This window comes from Panthera uncia, chromosome A2 (genome assembly GCF_023721935.1).
Source record: "Panthera uncia isolate 11264 chromosome A2, Puncia_PCG_1.0, whole genome shotgun sequence".
Taxonomy (NCBI): domain Eukaryota; kingdom Metazoa; phylum Chordata; class Mammalia; order Carnivora; family Felidae; genus Panthera; species Panthera uncia.
This window is the reverse complement of record NC_064816.1, coordinates 1,220,994-1,243,235: the sequence shown is the minus strand read 5'-3', so window position 1 is coordinate 1,243,235 and position 22,242 is coordinate 1,220,994. Positions and strand designations below refer to the sequence as shown.

The following is a 22,242-nucleotide window of genomic DNA, read 5'->3' as shown; positions in this document are numbered from 1 at the left end:
AGTGCATTCATTCCCAAGCACCATCAAGGCTGCTGCGGGGTAGGGGCCGGCTGAGACCGGGAGCAGCAATGCCAACTGGCCAGAGAGACACGGGCAGGACGCGGGGCCTGTCCCCTCTGCCCCAGGAGCCGCGGTGACGCAGAGTCCGGGGCTGAGGGCCGGCCCTGGGCCCCTGCCACCGTGTGCACTTGAATAAATAGGTTTCCCCCCTCACTTTTCTCTTTTCTTTTTTAGTTTACTGTGCGTTATACAATCTAAAAATAAATGAAGTCAAGTCTATGAAATTTATAAATTTTCATCACATCTCTATAAAATACTGTCACTCATCAGCGTGACTCTCTTCTGTACACACACACACCAGGCACCCGTGACTAACCTGCCCCACGTCACCGGCCAACGTGCCGTGAGCTTACTACGCGCTTTGGTGGACGGCGGCGTGAGCCCGAGACGAGCAGAGACGCACAAAAGTAAACGCACTTGCCGCGCCAGCTGGCCGCGCCAGCGGGGAGTCGGGTACCAGCCCTTCCTCGCGAGCACCACTCAGAACGGGGCTCCGTGCAGGAGCGGGGAGGGCCTGGCCCTCCCACGCCCACCGGCCGTTCCTATGCCAAAGGCGCTGATCCCGGGGCCGGGGGGGGGGGGGCAACAGTCTGGCGGGAGCCGTTCACAGTGATGGGGAGGGGGCTTCTTCTGAGGAATGTCACAACAGAGCGAGCCACCCCCCGCCTGGAGACAGCCGTGCCTTTGGTATAGGAAGAGCGGCGGGGACAACCAGGGCAGGCGCCTCACGGCCTGGGTTTGGCGTTGGTCAACCTCCAGTCAGCACCAAGAGGACGAGGCGGCAGCGAGGCCCGCGTCGAGATAGCACCGGGACCGGCGGTCAGCGTGTCCGCGGGCGGGCCAGTCCTTCGGGTGGACGTCTTTATATAGATCCTCTCATATATAGTATTTACATTTCTCAATAGGTCGCCTTTACGACTCCGGTGGAGTAAAATAAGTCAGAATGTCTATACTTTTTAAAAAACGATAAATACTTTATCTAAAACTATCAACAGTACGAGCTGGAGCCAGGCCCCAGCATCTCCCGCAGGTGTGCGCAGCGCTGATTCACAGTAGAGCCTCGTCCCCTGTCCTCGGTCCGTCCCGCCGTCCCGTGGCCGCTGCCGCACCGCCGGCCCAGCCCGTGCGTGCATAGGTCTCACGGTTGAGGTAGAATCCTAGTTACCTGCGGAGACCAGCGCGGGAGGAAAGGCAGCATTAGCGTTCCGCTGGGGGGGGGGGGGGACCCGCACATTCCCCCAGGCCAGGGAGCCACACCTCCTACAGACAAATGGCGGCGCACGGTCAGACAGACAGGCTGTGGTCGCTGCAGGCCCCACCTCTGCTGGCAGGGACCGCCCCCTCCCCAGCCCCGCCCCCCGGTCCACACCCCCTGGCCCTCCTCCCCAGGAGCCTTGGAGCCGAGGCCCTCCAGGCCGGACCGCCACCTGCCCGGCACTGCTCACAGTCCCGCCCCGGGGGGGTGGGCGGGGGGACCGCGTGCGACAGCAGCAGTGGTCCACTGTGGGCCAGGGACCGGAGCCTGCTGCCCAGACGCTTCCACGCGTACACCTCTGACCTCTTCGAAGCCAGTCTCGGCCGCACAAAACGCCTGCTCTGACAGCGTGAGGCCACCACACGCGAAAGCTGCTCTACCTTCTGGACTTTTCCAACAGGACTGAGGCACAACCTCAGGCCGGGCTGTCTACCGACCTGCACTCTGACTGGGAGGGCATCAGACTCCAGCGGCCCCCGCCCCTGTCTGTTTCCACTTAAACACGCGGCAGACGGTTGAGGACGGCCCGGCCCCAGCACCCTGTCAGTGCCCGGCTTCCTTTTCTCAAGTCCTCGCCTGGAAGGCCCCTCACCCCCAGGGACGCCAAGCAGCACCAGAAGTGGCCACGCCAGCTGCACCAGGGCCTGGCTTCCTAACGCGGGCACACAGCCGGCAGAGGAGGCGGACGCAAACCCTCCCCGAACAGGCCTCACGGAGACCTTCCTCACCCGTTTCCAAGCACGGGCCCTTCCTACACTGCCCTCCGCTGAACCTCCACTGACCGCCCCAAGGCAGGGGCCGCGTTCCTCCGAGCAGGAGGGGCTGTGTGCTGCAGCCGCCAGCACAAAGCGCTGCCCACGACCTAGGCAGCCCCTTCCTCTGTGGCCGGTGCCACGCAGCCCCATACCCACTGGCTCCCAGGGCCTGCAGACAGGGGGCTCCAGCTCAGGAGCCCGAGGCTCGAACGCCAAGTTTGGATGGCCGTCTACACACTGCCTTTTCCTTAAGACCTACAAAGCGCGCCGGGGAGACAGGCTGCGGGAGGCCCAAGAGCAGACAGACGGCGAGGCTGAGCTCCGAGCTGCCCCTGTGGCCGGGGGCCCGTGGGGCTTGCCCTAAAGGTCTGGGCCGGGCAGCGAGAGCCGGCCACTCCCTCGAGCTCCGTGGCGGCTGCTCAGCCGTCCTGGAGGCTGGTACACACGGCCAGCCCCGGTTTCCCTGGCTTTCCCTTGCACCTCTCAGAACCGACCGTCTCCACCCGAGGCAGAACAGCCTGGGTCCCCTGGGCCCCTCCTCGGAGCCCTGCGGGCCCGTCCACTCTCTGTGGAAGGAAGGACAGACAGTTCAGGGTCTCATACGGGCCCCCTGGTTGGGCTCTAGCCTTACCTTACAGAATACGAACCGCTAGCTAAGCAAGGTCTTTATCTTGGCTTAACCCCCGCAAGGCGCGCGGCATACGGAGGCGGCATGCCAAGGGAAACCCACACGGCGGACGGCCCCGTGGAGCTGGCCTGTGGGATCACGGGCGCGGCCTGGGCCAGGGCCAGCCCGGGCAGGGGCTGGTGGTGCACCGTGAAGGAGGGGCGGGGGGCCTTGTGCGGGAGGGAGGCGAGCTTGATGGACAGAGAGGCGTTAGCAGGCTGCAGAGAGGCGGCAGAGGAGGCGGGTAAGAAAGCCTGGTTAGCCGGGAGGGACGCGAGGTTCTGCAGAAGCGCGGGCTCAGAGTTAGCAGGGAGCAGTGCGGGGGCGGGAGGCAAGGCGGCGTTAGGGGGAGGGGGCGCGGGGAGGGCAGGCTGCCCCGGTGGGGGCGGGGGCGGGGCGCCGGCCACCGCCTGCAGCGGGGTTAAGCTCAGCGTGGCGCTGCGACACGCAGCCCCGCTGCCGAAACTGGCTCCAAACGGATGAGCGGAGGCGGAAGGCACCGCGTGGTTAAAGACACCTGCAAACAGGAGAGAAAAACTCAGCTTCAACAGGGGGGCACTCTCCAGTCGGGCGAAGAGAGCGAGACATCGGGAAGCAGACAGCGGCCGCAGCTCTGCGTGCGACGCGGGGGGGGGGGAGGGGGGGGGGGGGGGGGCAAAGCAGCAAGCAGTGGGGGGGGGGGGGGGGGAGGGGGGGGCGCGGGCGGCCGGTGTGACTCACCTGCGGGCGCACCTGCCCGGGGCTCCCAGCCGCAGGACGGGGTCCTGCCCGCCTGCGCCCACCACAGAGCTGGCTGGGACCCCGCGGTGGGCCCGGCCCAGCCCAGCCACGCGGCTCCTCTCCACCCCTACACGGTGCCACCACGCGGCAGGCGCCGCGGCCGCCGGCTCTCGCCCAGCGCCGGCCCCCCGCGGCCGCCCGGACCCATGGGCCGTGTCAGGTTCGACAGGTGGCCTCCACGGGGATGAGACAAAGCCCTAGTCGTGGCGCCAGCTCTCCCGAAGGTACAAGGGACGCCATCATGGCCCGAGGACCTGACACAGGCCGACTCACGCGTGGGCGCTCTGCCCACGCCACAGGCGCGTCTGCAGCTCACGAAAAGGAACGAGGTGACGGGTGCAAAGTGGACCCGAGGGGACACACGGGCACAGCCTCTCGCCCCTTAGGGGGCCCTGCAAGGGAACCTGGAAAGCAGTTGTCATTAACCCGGCGGTCCAGGAGGGCGTCGGCGACGGCGTGCGGCCCACAGGACCCGAGAGTCACACGAGAGAGACGCGCGTCCGCCTACCTCCAACTGCGCCGCCTGCCACCCCGGAGGGAAAGCTGCCCATGGCGTGCGAGTTGGTCAGTCTGGTTGCGGCGGACGAGACGTGCACCAGGCCGGCGGCCGGCACGGAGCCAAACAGGGACTGCAGCACAGACGAGCCCAGGTTGGCCTGCAGCGACATGGGGCCCAGGGCGAACTGCGGGCCGGGGGCAAATGTGCCCAGGAAGGGGCGGTGCGCCTGGGCAGAGGGGGCCGCGCTGACCACCGAGGACGCTGCCGTGGCGAGGCCCGGGCCACTGAGGAGGCCGCCGGGGGGCACGTTGGCGGCCGCAATGAAGAGGTTGTGGCCGTTCTTCAGGTCGGGCTCACGGTCCCGGCCCTTGCCCGGCTTGCCGTGCGCCAGCGAGGCCTTGTCCGGGGGCCCGCACGCCGGGGGGCCCGGCTCGCCTGCCTCCCTGCCCTTGGGGCCGCCCGCGCCGTCCAGCTGCCTCTTGTTCACAAAGGGCCCAGGCTCTGCAGCGCTGTCCTTGCCCCGGGGGGCGGGAAAGCTCAGGGGGGCGCCCAGGCCTGCCGCCTCGGGGACCTTGTGGGAGAGAGAAGCACCATCACTGAAGCTGTGTAAACTGAGGTCGGCGGCCAGGCCCCCGCTGAAGGCGAAGCCGTTGGGAGGGTTGCTGCTTGGGCTCAGCCCGCCTGCCCCCGACAGGGCACCAGGGAAGCTTTTCCTGGGGTGGGCGGCCAGCTTGGCGTCGGCCGAGCCGGGCTCCTCCAGGGGCGGCCGGAAAGCAAACAGGGAGTTGTGGCTCAGGGCAGAGCCGGCCTGCAGCGGGCTGTCGGCGCACTTGGCCAGGCCGAGGTCGGAGATGGGCGAAAAGGTAGACTTCCACTTGCTGCTGTTGGCGGGCTCGCCGGCAGGGGGCGGCTTCCTCCCGGCCAGGCCACCACCTGCCGAGGAGACGTGCAGCCCGTGAGGCGCAGGCACCTCCGAGGGCCGAGCGGGGCAGGAGACGAGGTGCTGGGCCTCTGAGGGGCCGGGGGCTCAGAGACACCCCTCCCACCCAAGGGAAGCGTGCTGTGGTCCATAACTAGGCCTGTTGGGGGGGGGGGGGGCGGGGGGGGGCGGCGCGGGCCGGGGGTGGGGGGGGAGGGGAGCCGGGCACCAGAGCCTGTGCGAGAGGGGACGAGGCAGGCGTGTAAGCAGAGAGAGTCAGACTCCGGCCTGGGCCAAACAGGAGGGGACGGGACTGCCGCCCGGCAGCACCGGAACCAACAGCCGTGGGGACGGCTTTCCAGGTCCCGCTGTCCACGCAGGTGGCACTCAACATTGCCCAGAGACCATTCTAGAAGCCGAGCGTCCAGGCCACGCCTGGGGCTGAGCCACCTTCAGCCCGGGGGAGATACAGGACAGGACGGGGAGGAAAGTCACTCACCGTTTTCCAAGGTTTTCGGAGGAGATCTGCTTTCTAAGGAGATTGTCGCAATTTTTCTCTCAATTCTATCGAGAAAAACAGAGGCGGCAGATGTTTGAAATCCATTTACACGGCAGAGGGCTGTGTGCGCACGCTGCTGCCTGGGGAGGCGGGGAGGCGGGGAGGCGGGGAGGCAGGCGGCACGCAGCCCGCCTGCCCTCAGACCCCTTTACAGGCAACTGTGGCTCCCAGGCCTCTCGTGTGCCGTGCAGGACGCCGCCAGTGGCAGGCGATAGGGCCGAGGCTCAGGCACAGGGGCGCCATCTCCCGACACAGAGAGACACCCACAAGTCCCTGCTGGGGCCACCTGGGTGTTAACTTGCCTCCCAAGCTTTGTCAAATCTCGGGGCCGGCTGTGGCTACAGGCGCTGCCTCATCTACGGCGTGTCCCCTGTGGCCGGTAGCACGTGCTCACAGGGGCACCAAATCCGTATGTTCTACGTGTCAGTATCTCCAGAGCACGTGCCAAGAATGCTATGACCTCCAGAAACACAGGAAAAGTTCCAAAAGGATTTGGAAACTACGAGGTTGGACATTCCCAACACAAAACAAAAGCACTCGAGTGCAAAATTCCTAGAAACATAACTTAGGTACGCGGAAGAGGAACAGAATGAATCACCCTAGACAAGACACCGAAAGCACAGGCAGGAAAAGCAGGCAAAGAGGAATGGGACTGGACCAAAATCTAACTCTGCCCTTCGAAGGACATCAGCAAGAAACTGAAAAGAAAACCCAGAGAAAGGAAGAAAACGTTCAAGGATCAGACCCCTGGTAAAGGATGGTGTCTAGAACACGTGAAGAAGTCTGACAGTCGAACAAAAACCCACCCAACGACGCCACACACAAGGAGCACCTGGACGCACGTTTCTCCAAAGACGCACAAATGGCCAAGCGGCGCACGAGACGATGCTCACCGTCACTGGTGATTGAAAGAGAAGGAACCCACAACGACGAAACGCTGTGCCCGTAAGAATGGCTGCTACGTTGAAAAAAAAAAACCGTTGGGGCACCTGGGTGGCTCAGCTGGTTAAGCATCCGACCTTCCGCTTAATCACGATCTCGAGGTCCGTGGGTTCGAGCCCCGCGTCGGGCTCTGTGCCGACAGCTCGGAGCCTGGAGCCTGCTTCGGGTTCTGTGTCCCCCTCTCTCTTCCCCTCCGCCCACTTGCGCTCGCCCTCTCTCTCCCTCTCTCTCCCTCTCAAGATAAATATTAAAAAAATCGTAAATAGGTAGGTAAATGACAAAACCAGAAACTAACAAGTGACGCGGAGAAACTGGCACCCTCACCCGCGGCCGGGGGACGAGGCAGCCACTGCGGAAAATAGTCTGGAGGTTCCGCAAAAAGCTAAACAGAGTCACCGTGTGACCCAGCAATTCTACTTCTGGGTAAACGGGAAACGCTATTTTTTTTGGATAAACGTTTTCAAACAAAAACACGCGTGTGAAACTTCACAGCAGCACAATCCTCATTAACTGAAGAGCGGCAACACCCACCCCAGGGTCCCTTAGCAGATGAAGGATGACCACGATGTGGTCCACCCACACGCCGGAATGTGACCCGGCCCCAGGGAGGAAGGACGTCCCGCCGCCTGCCGCCACGTGGAGGGACCCGGAGGCCACTGTGCGCGGTGACAGGAGCCGGACACAGAAGGACACGTCCCGCGTGACCCCATCACAGGGGGTCCCCGGAGGAGTCCCGTCCACAGAGACAGAGAGTAGACGGTGGGAGCCAGGGCTGGGGCAGGGGCGGGGAGTGACAGATGAGGGGGCTTCTTTTCGGGGTGACAACAACCTCCCACAATTGACACTAGCGACGTTTGCACCCCTCTGAACACGCCCCCGACCCCCAGATCGCGCTCCAGACAGAGACGTGCTGCGGGAATCCGCACCAGTAAGAACGCCACGCACCACAGAAGAGAAGCCCTTCGCGACCCATCACGCCGCGGGTGAAGCGTTCACCAGCAGCACAGAGCTCCTCGAGCCTCCTCGAGCGCTTTCCTGCCGTGGCGGCCTGCGCCCCGGACGAGAAACAACACAGCGGCCCCCACGCCAGGGCCTCCAAACCCGGGTGGCCGGCCCTGCCCTGGACCTTGAATCTCGGGTGGGAAGGCGGCCCGGGCCCTTCACAGACAACAAGTCACCGAGCGGAGGCCAACACCCCAGAGACACTGTCCGCCCGAGGACGGCCGCTCTGGGGGACCGCGGACAGCAGCCGACGGGTCGTGCCCCCCGTGCCCCCCAACTAATGACAGCCGGACGCCGCCTGTCCTTCACCCGGGCCCTGCCCTGGGAGGGGCCCTGCCGGATCACAAGGGCCTCTCCTCCCGCGAAAGCTGCCCTGCCTGGCCCCCCTCACCTGGTGCTGCCCGGCTCGTCCTCGGAGCCCTGCTCCTCGTCCGAGGTCAGTGGGGAGTAGTGGGCCCCGTTGGTCTGGCTCAGGGGCTTCTCCTTCTTGAGGACGGGCGGCTGGTCGCTGTCCTGGTAGGGGACAGGGGAGCTCTTCAGGCTCTCGGGGGACGAAATGGCCGTGATTTCCAAAGGCTGGTTAATGTTGCTAACCTGAGGGACCGGCACAGACACAGCACGACCCCGTCAACAGGCTCCCAGAGCACCGGACGCTCCGGGGCAGTGCCGGGGCGAGGGGGCCGAGGCCTGGCTGTGCTCCGGGGGCCCTGCCGCCCCGGCCGGGCTGGGCACAGAACACGCCCTCCCGCCCCCGCCCGTTCCCAGCCTTACCATGGAGTTCAGGTTCAGGGGGGACCCTGAAGACTGCGTGAAGAGGCCGGCCACGGACGGCAGGGCCCGGCGCTTGGGCGACACGCCTGAGCTCAGGCCGGGGGTCCCTGCCGCCGCCCGCTTCCTTCTGCCCCGCTTGCGGCTGTCCTGCCCGTGGCCCTGGCTGCCGTCCCCACGGCCGCCCGTGGGCAGAGGGCTGGGCTTGCTGGGAGGCGACTGCTTGGTGCTGCCCCCGCCGGCCGAGACGGTGAAGACGATCCTCCGCTTGGCTTCGCCCTCGGGGTCCGAGAAGCCGGCCTCGGGAGGAAGGTCCCCTTTGTTGGCGTCAGGGAGCGGGCCCTGGGCGGCGCCACCCAGGCGGGGGCTGGCACAGAGCGGGTGGGCGGGCGAGGCTGCGCCAGAGCTGCGGGGCTGCGGCAGCAGGGGCGGGTGCTGCGGGGTGGAGCCACAGGACCCCACGCTGGCAAACAGACCGCCCGCGCTGGGGACCTCGTCAGAGGTGCCGGGATCCGCTCCGGAAGCAAGGGGGGCTGGGCTGACGGCCACCGAGCCCGCGTAGAAGCCTGCCGGAAAAGACAGTTTCTCAGGGGAGCCCAGCGCAGAGTGGCCAAGGGGACCCGCGTGGGTGCAGCTGGTGAGGGAGCTCAGCACCCACGAACCTGCCCTACACGTGGTTCCTTCGAGCACCCGGACACAGGCGCCCGCGAACCAAGCTCGGCGGTGCGAGAGATGCCCGCCCAGCCCCGGGCGCCCCCGGGCTCCCGGCACTTCTGGACTGGGGGCCCGCAGCTCCGGATGCGTGCTGGGCACCCCCAGGGAGCCCTTTCGCGGCCCGCCCCAGGAGCCTCACCAAGCGTGGGGGAAGCCCCGAGCACGTGAACGTCTTTTGTGCAGACCGAGGCCCGGCCCCGGCGCCAGGGGGGCTGCTGTGCCGGGGACTGGAGGCAGGGCCTCCCCTCCTACAGGCCGCGTGTCGGCACGGGGGCCGGCTAACTCAAGACCAGCCCGTGGGTCCAGCGGTCCGGGCGCCTGCTGCGTAAACACTATCGTCCTGCACACACATCCCGGGCCACGCGCTCTCCAGCCACAGAGCCGCACAGGGGGGCAGAGACCCAACGGACCGCGGAGTGCCACCTGGCTGCTACAGAAAGTCCGTGGGGCCTCTGCCGGCGCGTGCGGCCTCAACCACTGGCGCTCCCTGAAGGAGAACCGGCACCGGGCTAGAAACGCCCACAGCAGCTTGATGAGGACATCGCCTACCGGCTGAGGCCCACCTCCCGGGCTGAAAGACAGCCAGAGTGAGCACGTTCACGTCGGGATGCCGAGGCCCGAGGGTCGCGAGCCCTGCCGAAGCCCACACGAGAAGCCCCCAACCGCCCAGAGCTGGTCGTGTTGCGTGACGACAGCCCCGATGCAACACCTCAGACCCCGCGGCCGGGAGGAGGTGGGCCAGCTGGGCCACGGGGGAAGGGCCAGGGGCAGGGACCCAGGAGCAGGAGGAGCCCACCGACCTGCAGGGGCTGGGGCAAGACTTTTGCTTCCGGCGCTGTGTGCATTAGTGCCCATCTGCTTTTCAAGTGTGGACAAGGACTCTCGGGTCTGCGGCACGGGGCTGGGGGTGCTTCTCTGTGGAGAAAAAGGATGCACTGTCAGCTGAGCCTGGGCTGGCAGGTGAAGGTCAAGAAGAGCGTCCCAGATGTAAGCCACGGGAGGTGCAAAGGGCCGGAGGCAGGGAGAACGGCAGGTAGGTGAGAGCCGGCACATAGGAGGAAAGGGACCTGCTTGGGTCTGAGCACCGTGGGCAGTCACCAGAAGGTTCTGACAAGGCGACTTGGGTTTGAAAGGATAGCTGTGGCTAACGGCCAACGTCAGGCTAGGGACGGAGGGATCAAGGAGAGACGGGACGGGCTGCAGCTATGACGCAACCAGTGATTCCACTCCCGTATGGAACGGGGCGAAGACGCCACCCACACCAAACCTGTGCGTGCACGTTCACGGCAGCGTGATCCACAATGGCCAAAGGTGGAAACAAACGTCCACCCTCGGACAAACAGAGAAGCGCAGCGTGGCCCTCCACACACGCACACGTCCCTCGGCCGCCAGCAGGAGCGAGGCGCCCGCCCCCGCCACCCCGCGGACGGACCCCGAACACGCGACGCTCAGGGAGGGAACCCGACACGAGAGGCCACACGGGGTGGGAGTCCACCTGTGTGAATGAACCTGTGAACGGGTATGGCTGCATAACCAAACGTATTAAAACCACTAAAGTACGCTCTACGCGGGTGGGCCGTCCGTGACTCGTATCTCAATAAACACAAAGAAAGGCCCGCATCACACGAGACACTGCCGTTTCTGCCATTCGCGGGGGCACACACGTGAGGCGGGACGGCCAAAAGTGAGCCACCAGGAGGGGAGACGGGCTGCACGCCTGTACCGAATCCAGACTTTTAGTCCCTCTCCACCCGCGCGCGCCCCCTTTTACAAAAACAGACCTGAAACAAACACGGGAAAACGTCGCCGTGAGGAGCCCCGGAATCTGGGCGTTCCAACGTCCCGGAGCAGGGCGGTCCGCTCCGAACGTACCAGCGCACAAGCTCACAAAAGGGAACTACCAGGCCTTGTGGGAAAAAATGAAACGAGACCCCCCCTTCTGCCTACACACCACAGCCCTGCAGCCCGAGGGCCCGGGCCTGCGAGAGCAGGTCGCCGGCACCTTCCCCGCCCGGCGTCCACTCACCACTTTCTCGGCACGGCTGGGCAGCACCACGCTGGCCAGAGGGATGCTGACGGGCAGCTTGCTGGGCTGCACGGTGCTGAGCGGGATGCTGACAGGCAGGCTGGTGATGGCCTCCCCGCTGCTGGCATAGGCACGCTCCTTCAAACCCTGCAGACACACGGCCACACCCTCCTTGCTCCCGCTGACCGCTAACGCCGGGCCACGAGCACCACCCGAAGGACACGGGGACCTCCCGCCACAGGAGAAGGCCCCTTGTCCCAGTAAAACCCCCCCACGGCTCCTCCCGAAATTCGGGGTCCCGCCTCCCCCCAACCTCAGGTCCCCACGCCGTGACCCACACGCTGCCCCTCACACCTGCCGCCTTCCGCTCACGAACGAAACCACCGCCCTCCTCCTCCAGCCTGCGGGCAACAGCCTCCCACAGGGGCTCAGCACCGTTTCCAGGCTCACCCCCGGCCCCCCCGAAGCCTGGCGTGGCCCTCACCTGGCTCAGGATGCCTGCCGAGCGCCCCGCCCTCACCTTCTCGCCGCCCCTCTCCCCTGTCATCTGTAAGGCCACGGGGGACGAGGGCCGGGGGTCCTGAGGGCTCAGCTTGATGCCGTTGGCGATGCCCGGGCTCTGGTACGGAAGGCCGTTCTCCTTGGCGTGCTCGGCTCTGGAAGAAGACGCATCTCTGGCTCGTTCTCCGGGGAGCCGCCAGAGCCGGGGTGTTGCACCCAGAGCTGGCATCCCGGGCCCAGCAAACGCCCCGAATCTCTTCTGAACCGCTGGGGTCTCGCCCTAAGAACCCCAAGGTGGCCCCAGGGCACCAGAACAGGGCTGGCGGCGTGCCACACGCAGACTCACCGCGGGTGCAGCTCCCCGGCCGCCGTCTTGCCGCCGGCCGCGTGGTCCTGGCTGAGGTGCCGCCTCAGCACCAGCTTGGCCGGGGACAGCCTGGTGTAGTCCGGCAAGGCCAGGCCGGACACCTTCTCGAGCCTCGGCCGGCTGCCGTGGCTGGGGGTGCAGGGCACGACCTCCTGGTCCAGCGGGGAGGCCAGGTACTGGGGGGTGTTCTGCTTGGACGGGGGCCGGCTCAGCGCACCGCAGAGCTCGTAGCTGGCCGCGTGGCCGTTCATGGAGAGTTCCGGGCTGGCGCTGCTGAAGTGCGGCAGGGAGAACCTAGAGCAGTCCAGGTCGAGGTGCAGCCGGCCGGGGTCCGCCTCCGGCTCCCGGCCCAGGGCGCCTTTCCCGCGCAGGTGCGCCGGCAGGGCGTCGTCGGGCGGCACGCAGGACTTGAGCTGCAGAAGCTCTTGCTGCCGCTGGCTCTTCTCCAGCTCCACGATGCTGATCTGCAAGAGGAGGGGGGTCAGGCCCGCCGCCGCCGGCCTGGGGACCGGCCGGCCGGGCCGCGCCCAGCAAGGCACCCGAGGGACAGGCCCGGGAAGGCGGGAAGGACGCGGGCCGGCTTTGTGGGTGACGGAGAAGCCAGCGCCGCCGGGCACCCCGCACGGGTCGAGAGGCTCCGGGGCGTCCAGAGCAGCTCTGCCGACGCGCACTCGTGGGAAAGGGGACGGGACGGGGCGGCCCCGGCTGTGAAGGAGGCTACGGGCGCTCCGTCCGCGAGGAGCCCTCCTGCCGCGCTCCCTCTCGGTCACTGGGGACACGAGACGCCCCCTCTGAGGCCTCTCTGTTTTGTTCTCTTCCCGTAACGAAAGCACCTCGCTCTTTACTATGCGGAAGGGTCAGGGCCCAGCAGCTCCTCCTGCTGGTGTGTCTGTGGAAACAGGACCCGGCCCGGCCGACAGGGTCGGCAGGCCTATTCCCTGTGCCACGTGCTGCTGGCTCAGCAGGAGGGGACGCCTGGGCCACAACCCTTCAGAGAGCACAACTGGTCGTGGGGTCACCCGGTCAGCCAGCAGCCGAGGAACGTGAGGGCACGAGGGCCCCCCTGCTCCCCCTTCCTTCTTGCCCTGTGTCCCCGCTGACCTGGACTCACACGTCACCGTCCTCAGCGAGCAGTGCAAGCTCTGTGGCGGGGTGCGCGAGCACTGCCCTCCCCGGGGGCCGCTGCGGCACCCACCCCCAGGTGGGTAGGGGCGCCGAGGGAATCCCAGGTTTCTAATGGAACCCGAGCCGCCCCGGGAGCAAGTGGGGCCCCTCGGACGCCAAGCCCGGCGCCCCCCCCCCCCCCCCCTCCCCGGGGGCCAAGATGGGGCATCAGGGCCGCCGTCACTGCAGCAACACAACCCGTATCCTGTGCTCGGGAGCAGGGTGGTTTCGGGGGGCTGGCGGGGGGCACTTCCCGCGTTCTTGATGCATCAAAGCCCAGAGGGGCCCCCACCTGCAGCTCCAGGCAGTGCCTCTGCTTCTCGGAGATCTGGCTCCTCAGGGCCTGCTTCTCCTTCAGCAGGTTCTCCAGCGACAGCGTGGACCAGTCCAGTTTCAACTCCTCACACCGAGCCTTGAGCTGCAGGGACGGGGAGGCCGCAGTCGTGAGCCCGCGGGGAGGGCGGGGTGGGCGCAGGTCCACCCGGCACAAGGCAGACACCGGACAGGTGTCCCTGAGGGCCTGCAGGCCCAGGGAAGGGACCCCCCGCTGAGGGAAGGCGAGGCTGAGAAGGCAGCCCAACGGGGAGACCGGGGTCCCCTGTGGGAACACCCAAGGGGGACAAGATGAGGGTCCTCAGGACCGAACGGGGAGGCCCCGTGAGAAGTGGCGCTCCTGCCCGTCCAGCAACGTGCCCTGAGCCCCGTGGGAGCGAGGTCCCGAGAGGCCCGCGCCCTAGCCCTAGGGGCGCATTCGGGAGCCCAGCATGGGTGGCAGAAACGCGAAAGCCTGGGCCACCTACAAAGCCACGTCTGGTGAAAGCGTCAGGGCCTTTGGCAGGGCCCTGGGCCCCGCTGGCTCCCGCGTCCTTTGAGAGCCCAGGAAGGGACCTCAGCGTTCCCAGAATGAGCCGGACTGGAGTCGGGTGAGGGGGGGCCTGGGAAACCCGTCCTCGGGAAGGACGTCGGGCCCCACGAGCACCCTGTCATCCTGCCTGTCCAGGGTGCACACAGAATGACCGTTTCCAGGCCACGCCCCCGCCCCATGTGCCCCCTCCCCCGCCCCTCTCCCCACCCCGTGTGCCCCAGAAGGCCGCCCCCCGCCCACCAGCTGCAGGCTCTGGCTCCTCAGCTCCCTGTTGTCCTCCTGCAGCTGCTCTGTCTGCTCCCTCAGCTGCTGGTTATGGGCCGAGATCTCCTTCTGCGCCTGAATCAGGTCGTTGTAGGTCAGCGCCTTCACCCCCAGCTGTGGACACACGATAGCACGGGTGGGCTTTCGTGCGGGGGTGCGCCATGGCGGGCAAGGGGTGGGGCCGGTAAGGAGGGGCCCGGGGGGCGGCCGCCCGGGAAAGGGGCGCGAGCCCTCCCACGTTCCGGAACCCGCCGTCAGAACAGGTGAAAGGTCAAAACCCCAGGAAGGAGAAGATCCTTCCAGATCTCCACTCCCTGGGCCGTGCCCTGGCCCGCACGCTGCCCGCCCAGGGTGGTGATGCGGTCTCGGCACCCCTACCTCATCCAGTTTCTGCTGGAAGAGCCTCTTGATCTCCTCTTTCTGGGCCTGGCAGTGGCCGAACAGCTGCTGTGCGGCCCCCAGCAGCCGGGCGTTCTTCTCCTGCAGGGGCGCAGCACGGTGACGGGAGGCCCCGTCCCCCCACACCCCTTCCCACGGTGGGACACGCCCCGGCCCAGAAGGCCGACGACCCTTGGCCCATCTCAGTGGTGGAGAGCATCGCTGCTCGGTGAGGAGCAACGTCCCGCAGCCTCTCCAGACCCTGCAGGGGCAGGTGACTGGTCCTGTGGAGACCGTCACTGCTCCTACGGGCATGGGAGCCCCTGCCGGGTTATGCCTCCAGGCCCAGGACAGCCCGGCAGCGTTCGGGACCCAGGGGGCAGAACCGCTCCGTGAGGGTGCCCAGGGCAGGGCTCACCTTCTCCTGGTCCAGCAGCTGCTGAAGGCTGGCCTTGTACTGGGCGGTCTTGGTGTAGGCCAAGAACTGCAGGTACTGAATCTTGAAGGATTCTAGGAGGAAGCGAGGTGACTTCACTGCAGACGTGACCCCATGGGGCCCTTCAGAAACTGGCGTGGGAGGGCGTGGCCGCTGTCCCCAGAGGCTGCTGGAGGTCACCTCCTGCCATCAGGCCAGGGCCCTCGGTGCCCTCTGGAGCCCCTCGCGGCTCCTGCCACCGCTCCCCGGTGTCGACCTCCCCGCAAGGCCGTGTTATTGAATCTGCCGGTTTTTTGGTAAACACGGGCTACTGATGTTGAACCGAGGGAACCGGCGACGCCCGAAGCACGGAAGGGGTTTCCTTTGCCTGATGTTTAGACGAGCAACAGGTGCACCCGGCCTAGCATCGTGAGCGTGTGCGTAGATGGGGCCTCCCCCACCCACTGCCGTAGATACGGCCCGGACTGTTCTCTGGGGAGCACTGCGCGGCATCCTGGGCCCCGCCCCCTCGAGACCAGAAGCACCGCAGTCCAGACAGCCGCAGACGCCCCCCCCCCCCCCCCCCAGAAATGGCCCCACATGCCCTGGGGCGGAGCCCCGACCTCAGGCGACCAGGGGGCCGGGCTGACCCAAGGCCCAGGCGCCCACCGGGCGGCACTGAGCCTGAGGCCAGGGCGCCCAGCATGGGGGCCCGCAGGCCAGGCCGCGGCTCACCTAGCAGCTTCTGCAGTGCGGGCGGGGTGGCTGCCAGCAGCGGCCGGTCGGGGGCGTGCCGCTGCACGCAGGGAGGTAGCTGATAGAAGGGGCTATGAGGTGACCTGTACGCATCTGCGGGGAGAAGCAGGTTCACGCGTCGGCGGCAGACTGACGCTCCCGGGGCCCGGCCAGTCCGTTCCACGGAACTGCCGGGTCTTTGTAACGACGTGACCGAACGCGCTCGGCCAAGGACGATGGCAGACACGCATCCCGGCAGTTCCGGAAGCAGACACGCGTCCCCTCGCGACCGAAGAAATCCCAGCTCTTCACCAGAGCCTGGGTCGGCAGGATGCTGGCAAGGCCCGGAGCGGGACACGCTCCGGGGCGGGGCGCCCGGGCGTAGACAGGCCCGGGGGACGCCCCAGTGCGCCTGTGGCACCGAGCCACTCGGCGCACGAGCCGTCACCGCAGCCTGAGCCCCGAGGTGGAGAGGTGAGGGGGGCTGTGGGCCCGCTCGCGGCCGACTCACCCTGTGGCGAGGGCGCCGCCGTCTGCGACGAGGCCGGGGCGTGCAGGAGGTCCAGTGCAGTTTGGCTCTTCCGGGGCTTGCGCTCGGGGTTGGCAGCGCTCATCTTCTTGGGGCGCCCGCGCTTCCTGCCGGCCATTTTCCGCCCCTTCTTGTTCAGCTTCTTCTTCCGGGCTTTGGAGGGGGACGGCTTTTTGATGGCGGTCGTCCCAGCCTTCTCTTCCTCGGCACCGGAATCCTAGCAGACAGCGGGCAGCGGGACGTCAAGGGGACGCGATGCCCTCGTCGGGGACGCGCGTTCCCGGTAAGTCACGGGAGCCGCCCGCCACGGAGCAGGGGCCCCCGGGCGCAGGGCGCGCGGTGAGCGCTCACCACGGGGGTGTCCGCGGCCACGGCAGCCTTGCTCTCGGGCACCTTGGTGGGAGTGGCCGTGTTGCTCTTGTTCTCTCGCTGCTGCCGGCGCCGAGCCGCCTCTTGCTCCTCCTGGAAAGCAAGCGGTGGGCGTTTGCGGATGCGCGGGCTCGGCCGGGCCCCTCCTGCACGGCTCGCGGTGCGCCACCAGCACAGGCGGGGAAACCGAGGCACAGCGGAGCCCGAGAGTGCAGCGCCCCCTCCCCCCGCCAACCTCTAGGCAGACGAGCCGCCCGACGGTCCTTTCCCTCCCGTGGGCGGCGAGCTTTGCCACACCGCCACACCGAGAGAGGCCTGTGCCCGAGGGCAGACACTGCCGCCGGCCTGGGCTCCCGGCAACACCCGGGCGGGCCGGCAGCTGCAGGGCTGTGGGCACAGGTGCCCGGCTACGGTGGGAAGGACACAGGGCCCCGGGTGGCAGGAGCTGGCCGTCTGACAGGCCTCTCTTGCACACGGACTTGTCTGAGTCCCCAGAAAGAAAGAAAAGCTCTCGGAGAGACGTACGGAACAAACGGACAGCGGCCACGAGGCCGCAGCGGGAAGGGCGTGAGCACTGGGAGGAATGCAGGAACCAGGCGGCCGGCGCAGTCAGGACCCAGGCTGGCGCCCCGCTACGGGGGCGGCCGCTCTGCCCTCGGATGGCGACTCAGGCCAGGACAGCACGAGGGCCGCTCGCCGCCCTTCAGCACAAACGCCCACGTCACCAAAGCCCACTTCAGAGACCCGCTCAACCCGCTGCCAAAACGCGCATAAGAACCGTGGGCCAGCCGCGGCCGTTAAGGACGAGGCGGGTGTGCGCGGGCAGGGCCGTGACCCAGACCCCGTCACACAGACCAGCACCTGTGCGTGTGTGGCCACTTGCAACCCGCACACCCCAACAGGCAGCACACACACGCTGTTCAGGCGAGGGAAGAACACAGACTTACCCTGAGTTTTGGGTTTTTCAGACTAGAAAAATAGTTTTCAAGCTAAAAATACAAAAAGGAAAGGAAAACTCTTGTTAGAAGTCAGCCCCAACCCTTTCAGGACGAAAGCAACGTCCCGGATGCACAGCCAGCGGGCACTCTCGGGAGGGTGGCACAGAGTCCCCCAGGCCGACGTCTGTAGGGGCCGACCCGACTCCGGGCTCCCAGCGTGTGGGGCCCGACCCTGTCACGAGCCACCCGGGACAAGGCCCGCCCCACACAAGGGCTGGGGCCGTGGAGAGCGCCGGGCCCCCCCACCCCGCACGCGTGGGGCACTCACTATGGTGCGGTCGATGGTGTGCAGGTAGTAGGAGACTGGCTTCCCCGTCCAGGACACAGAGCCCTTCAGGGGCGAGAGCTCCACGACGCGCATGATGGTGCCGATGTCTGCGCACAACGGGCTGCGGTTAGGGCCCCTCCTGCGCCCAAGGGGTGAGCGGGGTGTGTGTGTGGGGGGAGGCTCTGCGCGGTTTTGTGGGGACTCTCTCCCTCCTCACAAAAGACAGGTGGGAGGCCAGGTGAGGTGCTCGCATCAGTCCCCCTCCCCCGAGGGGCTTGTCCAAGGAGGATGGCGACAAGCCCCCGTGGGGTCGGAGAGCGCTTAGAGGGCGACTGAAGAGCAACGTGGCTGCAGGAGCCTCCAGCAGCACACAAGAGGTCATGAGCCCCGGGGCCCATGTGGCTTGGCCCAGGGGCCTGAGGTGCAGCCCATGCTATGCAGGACAGCCACCTCTGTGACAGACCCCTCCCTGAGTTCTCCTGAGCTGTCCCGCCTTCGACACCCACCCGGGGCCACTCTGCCCCCAGGGGACACAGGGCAGGTCTGTGGTCATGACAACCAGGGCAGTCCTGGCATGGGGCGGGGGCGGGGGGGCGGGGGGGGGGGGGGGGGGGGGGGGGGGGGGGGGGGGGGGGGGGGGGGGGGGACAGACCCGATGCTGACACAGCCAGATGCCGGAAATCACAGATCTTAATACTTCAGCAACGGAGAACTTACCGCTCAAGTTTCTGCTGTTTATTCTGAAGTTCAGAGGCGCAAAGGGCTTCGAGGACACAATTCTGCCACCTGAAACACAAACCTAGTTACTGCCGTTCTGGGGAAGCGCCTGCACGCACACAAATGAGAGGGAGACAGACGTCAGGGGAGCGAGGGGAAGCCGCAGGAGCAGCGGGGACGGCGACCGCGTGCACAGCAGCAGGACGGAGTCCCGTCCGCCTCCTACGAGGAAGAGCAGGACCAGGTGCCGCCTCCCAGCTTAACTCTGTCCCGCCAGCTGCTCTCCTGTGACAACGGTCCGAGGCCCCACGGTGCTGACCTCGGACCCGAAGGTCCCAGCTGGGGGCTCACCCATCTGTGAGGACAGACCGGGCGGGAGTGAGGACGGTGACTTGGCACGCCCCCGCCCCCCCCCACCACGGTCTGCGTGCTTGTGGGACGCGTCCCGCAATCGACAGCCAAGGCAAAGCCCTAAAGCCCCAAAAGCAGCACCGGGCCGCGTCGGCGGGGCAGCCACACAGGCCGCATCATCCCCAGTGTGCGGAGTTCTAAGGAGAGAGGACTCACAGAGGAATCCACGGGCTCAGGAGGGAGTCCGCGGCGCGTGCGTGACAAACACCGTGAACAAACACACGTGCTCCCAGAAGCCACGCTTCTCCGTATGAGGGAAAAAAGAGCCAGTCGGAGAAGTCGAGGAAAACAATAAGGTCACGTTCAAATTGGAAAAGTCCCGGGGCACCTGGGTGGTCGGTGGGCTGAGCGTCCGACTCTTGATTTTTGGCTAAGGTTATGATCTCACGGTTCGTGGGACTGAGCCCCTCGTCAAGCTCCGCGCTGACAGCACAGAGCCTGCTGGGGATTCTCTCTCTGCCCCTCCCCTGCTTGTGCACCCTCCCTCCTTTCAACGAATCAATCAATTGGAAAATTCCCTTTGAGTGCAGTTCGACACACGCACACAGACACAGACGGACACGGGCACAAACATGCCAGCCCGCCATGACCCCCGGCGCCGGGAGCACCCGCTGCCCCACCCGGTCCTGAGAACCGGCCCCCTGGGAGCGGGGGGTGACGGGCCCAGCGCCGGGCCAGGGACGAAGTCAGGGGGCGGACGTGTCGTGCCAGGGCACGAGCCAGAGCTCACAGAGCGCGCGGGGTCGCATCAGAGGTCTCGCAGCCAGGGGCTGAACAGAGCCCCGTGGGACGCTGGGAACCCAGGGCGCCTCTGAGAGCGTGGTGCCAAGCAGGATAAACGCCGGGTCCACGGGCGCTCCCGCTAGGAGCCCGGCACCCCGTGCTGCCCACTCGGCAACAGCCGGTGCCGCGAGGGCCCGAGAGGAGGTCACGGCCGGCGGCTGGGACCGCAGGGCTCGGCAGGCAGCCCTCCCATGGGAAAGCACGATGCAGAGACCCGGAGAGCAACGCTGCGCGGGACGGCGAGCCCGAGTGCCCGGCAGGCGTCCCCGACGAGCAGGGAGGAGACGTGCTGGAGCCAAAGCCCGCGAGGCCCCTGGCCAGGGCAGGGCGGCGGGAAGGCAAGCTCTCGGGCGGGCAGCAGGCGGAGGGGCTCCCCGGTCCGTCCCGGGGCAGGTGCACGGCTCGCTCCCTATCCTGGGACAGCCACCGCTCACTCTTCCAAAATGACCAAGAGACACACGTGTGCACGACCCGCGGCCGTCGGTGCTGAAGACAGCCGTGTCTACGCAGGGCGACCCTCTCACGGGCTCAAAACCTTCTATCACGAGGCACAGGGGACCCAATCCCATTCCTCTCTAACAACAGGGATGAAGAGGGCACCCGGGGACTTCTTACAGCTAGGGACAGGACCCAGGTGGGAGGGGCAGGGAAGGTGCCACACACAGGCCCCCTGGCTGGGAGCGCTGAGGTCACATGCAGGCCATCTAGGAGTCTAGAAAGTTCTTGTAGCTTTACGAACTGTAGTGACCGGCTAAAGAGGAGGGCACTTCCTGGGGCTTCCCGTCCAGGCCCCAGGTGGGCCGACAGCGTGAGGATGGCATACACAACCTCACGGTACAGCCACAGCTCACGGCCCACTTCCCCCACCAGGGCACACCCCACCGGGCGCCCGCAGGCCAGTCGCGCTCATGCCCGGAGGACCCGGAGAAGGACGAGCGCCTGAGGTCAGAGCTCTAACGAGGACAGCAGCAGCCCCTGGCCCCCACCCGGAGCCCGGCCGCCGTGCACCCTGGGCGCTTGTGGGGAGGGGAGTCCCGAGCTAGGGTCTGAGCGCTTGGCTGCAGACTGGACCCACGAGCGGTGGGCTCCTCTCTCCCGAAACACCGTGCACGACGGCCAAGGACGCGGGGCTCAGCGCGTCACAGGGCTCGGCCCAACTGACCTGACTTTCTCCACGGGGAGAAACAGGTACGTCCTCGACTCTTGGGTCAGTGAGGACGGACGAGAAACAGGCAGGAGGCCGCACACCGAGGAGAGCAAACGGCCAGGCGACATGGCCCCCGTCCACGGAGACAGACAGGAGGACCCGCCGTGGCCCACGGGGTGCCCAGGGCCACCTACAGCCCACAAGCGTGCTGGCGTTTCTACCTCCCTCCGGGAGCTCGCTGGGTTCTCTCTCCCACGCTCCGAGTCCGAGCACAACATGCTGTGTGGCCCACTGGCACTTACAAGGGCCGAACTGGTGTCCAAACAAACCAGCTGACTCCCACCTATTGAGAAGATTCTACACCGGATGTTCTCGTCCGTCTGACATTCCAAGCACACCAGGAAACCCCTGGCACGACGGAGGGAGAAGAGACACCTAACCTGGGCCACCTGCGGACTGAGCGGGCCCCGACCGCACTCCCGGGGCCAGAAGCCAAGAGCCGGAGGGAGCCTCCTTCCCTCGTCCCGTAGCCACAGAGGGCGTGCGGGCGGGGCGCGCGGCCCCACGGCACAGGCTCCTCGGGCCGGCACAGGCTCCTCGGGCCGCCACTCAGGACGGCCGTTCCCAGGTGCTCCCCCGGAGGGAGCGGCTGGCTGTGCCAGGCCGTGAAGCGGCCGTGAGGCTGCCAAGAGGCTGTACCTCGGCACGCGGCCTTGACTCTCAGCTTGCCGAGATTTAGAAAACACACACTCTTCCCCAGGCGGCTCAGGCCAGACACAGTGGAGGGCCTCACACGCCACCAAAGCACCAACACAGCTGCAAACCTAGAAGCCTTCACGGGCACGAGGGAAACACGACCCTAGGCACACGTCCGGCTTGAGAACAAGAGTGCGGCCTCCCCCACAGCCGTGCCGAGCAGCTGTGGCTGCGAGTCGGAGCCTCACACACAGCGAAGGGGCCGTCCCTCCTCCCCACCCCGGGAACGGAAGGCGGAGGCAGCCGGGCGGCGATGGGCCCAGACACAAGGAAAACCCAGGAAGAGCAGAGGGGCCAGTCTGGACGGCCCCAGTGCCCTCACCGCCCCAGGTTAGGGCCAGCAGACAAAATGGGGACGCCAGTCAAATCTGAGTTTCAGGCACGGACCGAGTGATCCTGCAGCAGAAGCGGGGACATCCTTGTACAGAGAAGTCACTCGGTGTCTACGCGAAACGGGAACATAACCGCACGGCCTGGGGCCCGCTCGTCAGTCTGGCCGCCCACCCGGGTCCGATCAGCGGAACCCCGCTCCCGAGGCTGACGGGCACGGATAAGGGCTCCAAGGCCCACAACCGGTGCCAGATCCACAGACAGACCGGGCGTGGGGCGACGCAGGGCAGGGTTACGGG

General features: G+C 66.8%; 1 protein-coding gene across 3 annotated transcripts in view; it reads right to left on the bottom strand.

Moving 5' to 3' along the window:
* Positions 1 to 1,010: 1,010 nt before the first annotated feature.
* Positions 1,011 to 22,242, bottom strand: part of DOT1L (DOT1 like histone lysine methyltransferase) — a 61,038-nt gene continuing 39,806 nt past the window's right edge. Inside the window, exons 10-29 of one of the 3 annotated variants that reach the window (XM_049639557.1) lie at positions 18,517 to 18,585; positions 17,800 to 17,906; positions 17,481 to 17,522; positions 16,516 to 16,626; positions 16,147 to 16,381; positions 15,636 to 15,749; positions 14,904 to 14,995; positions 14,486 to 14,587; positions 14,084 to 14,221; positions 13,271 to 13,396; positions 11,794 to 12,278; positions 11,467 to 11,602; positions 10,947 to 11,093; positions 9,721 to 9,835; positions 8,210 to 8,772; positions 7,830 to 8,032; positions 5,435 to 5,499; positions 4,026 to 4,949; positions 2,702 to 3,254; positions 1,011 to 1,225 (exon numbers count right to left, since the gene is read on the bottom strand). In XM_049639557.1, coding sequence (XP_049495514.1) covers positions 2,737 to 3,254; positions 4,026 to 4,949; positions 5,435 to 5,499; positions 7,830 to 8,032; positions 8,210 to 8,772; positions 9,721 to 9,835; positions 10,947 to 11,093; positions 11,467 to 11,602; positions 11,794 to 12,278; positions 13,271 to 13,396; positions 14,084 to 14,221; positions 14,486 to 14,587; positions 14,904 to 14,995; positions 15,636 to 15,749; positions 16,147 to 16,381; positions 16,516 to 16,626; positions 17,481 to 17,522; positions 17,800 to 17,906; positions 18,517 to 18,585 — 4,292 coding nt within the window. In that variant the 3' untranslated portion in view covers positions 1,011 to 1,225; positions 2,702 to 2,736. The remainder of the gene's footprint in view (positions 1,226 to 2,701; positions 3,255 to 4,025; positions 4,950 to 5,434; positions 5,500 to 7,829; positions 8,033 to 8,209; positions 8,773 to 9,720; positions 9,836 to 10,946; positions 11,094 to 11,466; positions 11,603 to 11,793; positions 12,279 to 13,270; positions 13,397 to 14,083; positions 14,222 to 14,485; positions 14,588 to 14,903; positions 14,996 to 15,635; positions 15,750 to 16,146; positions 16,382 to 16,515; positions 16,627 to 17,480; positions 17,523 to 17,799; positions 17,907 to 18,516; positions 18,586 to 22,242) is intronic. The other 2 variants (XM_049639558.1, XM_049639559.1) reach the window with 2 other exon arrangements.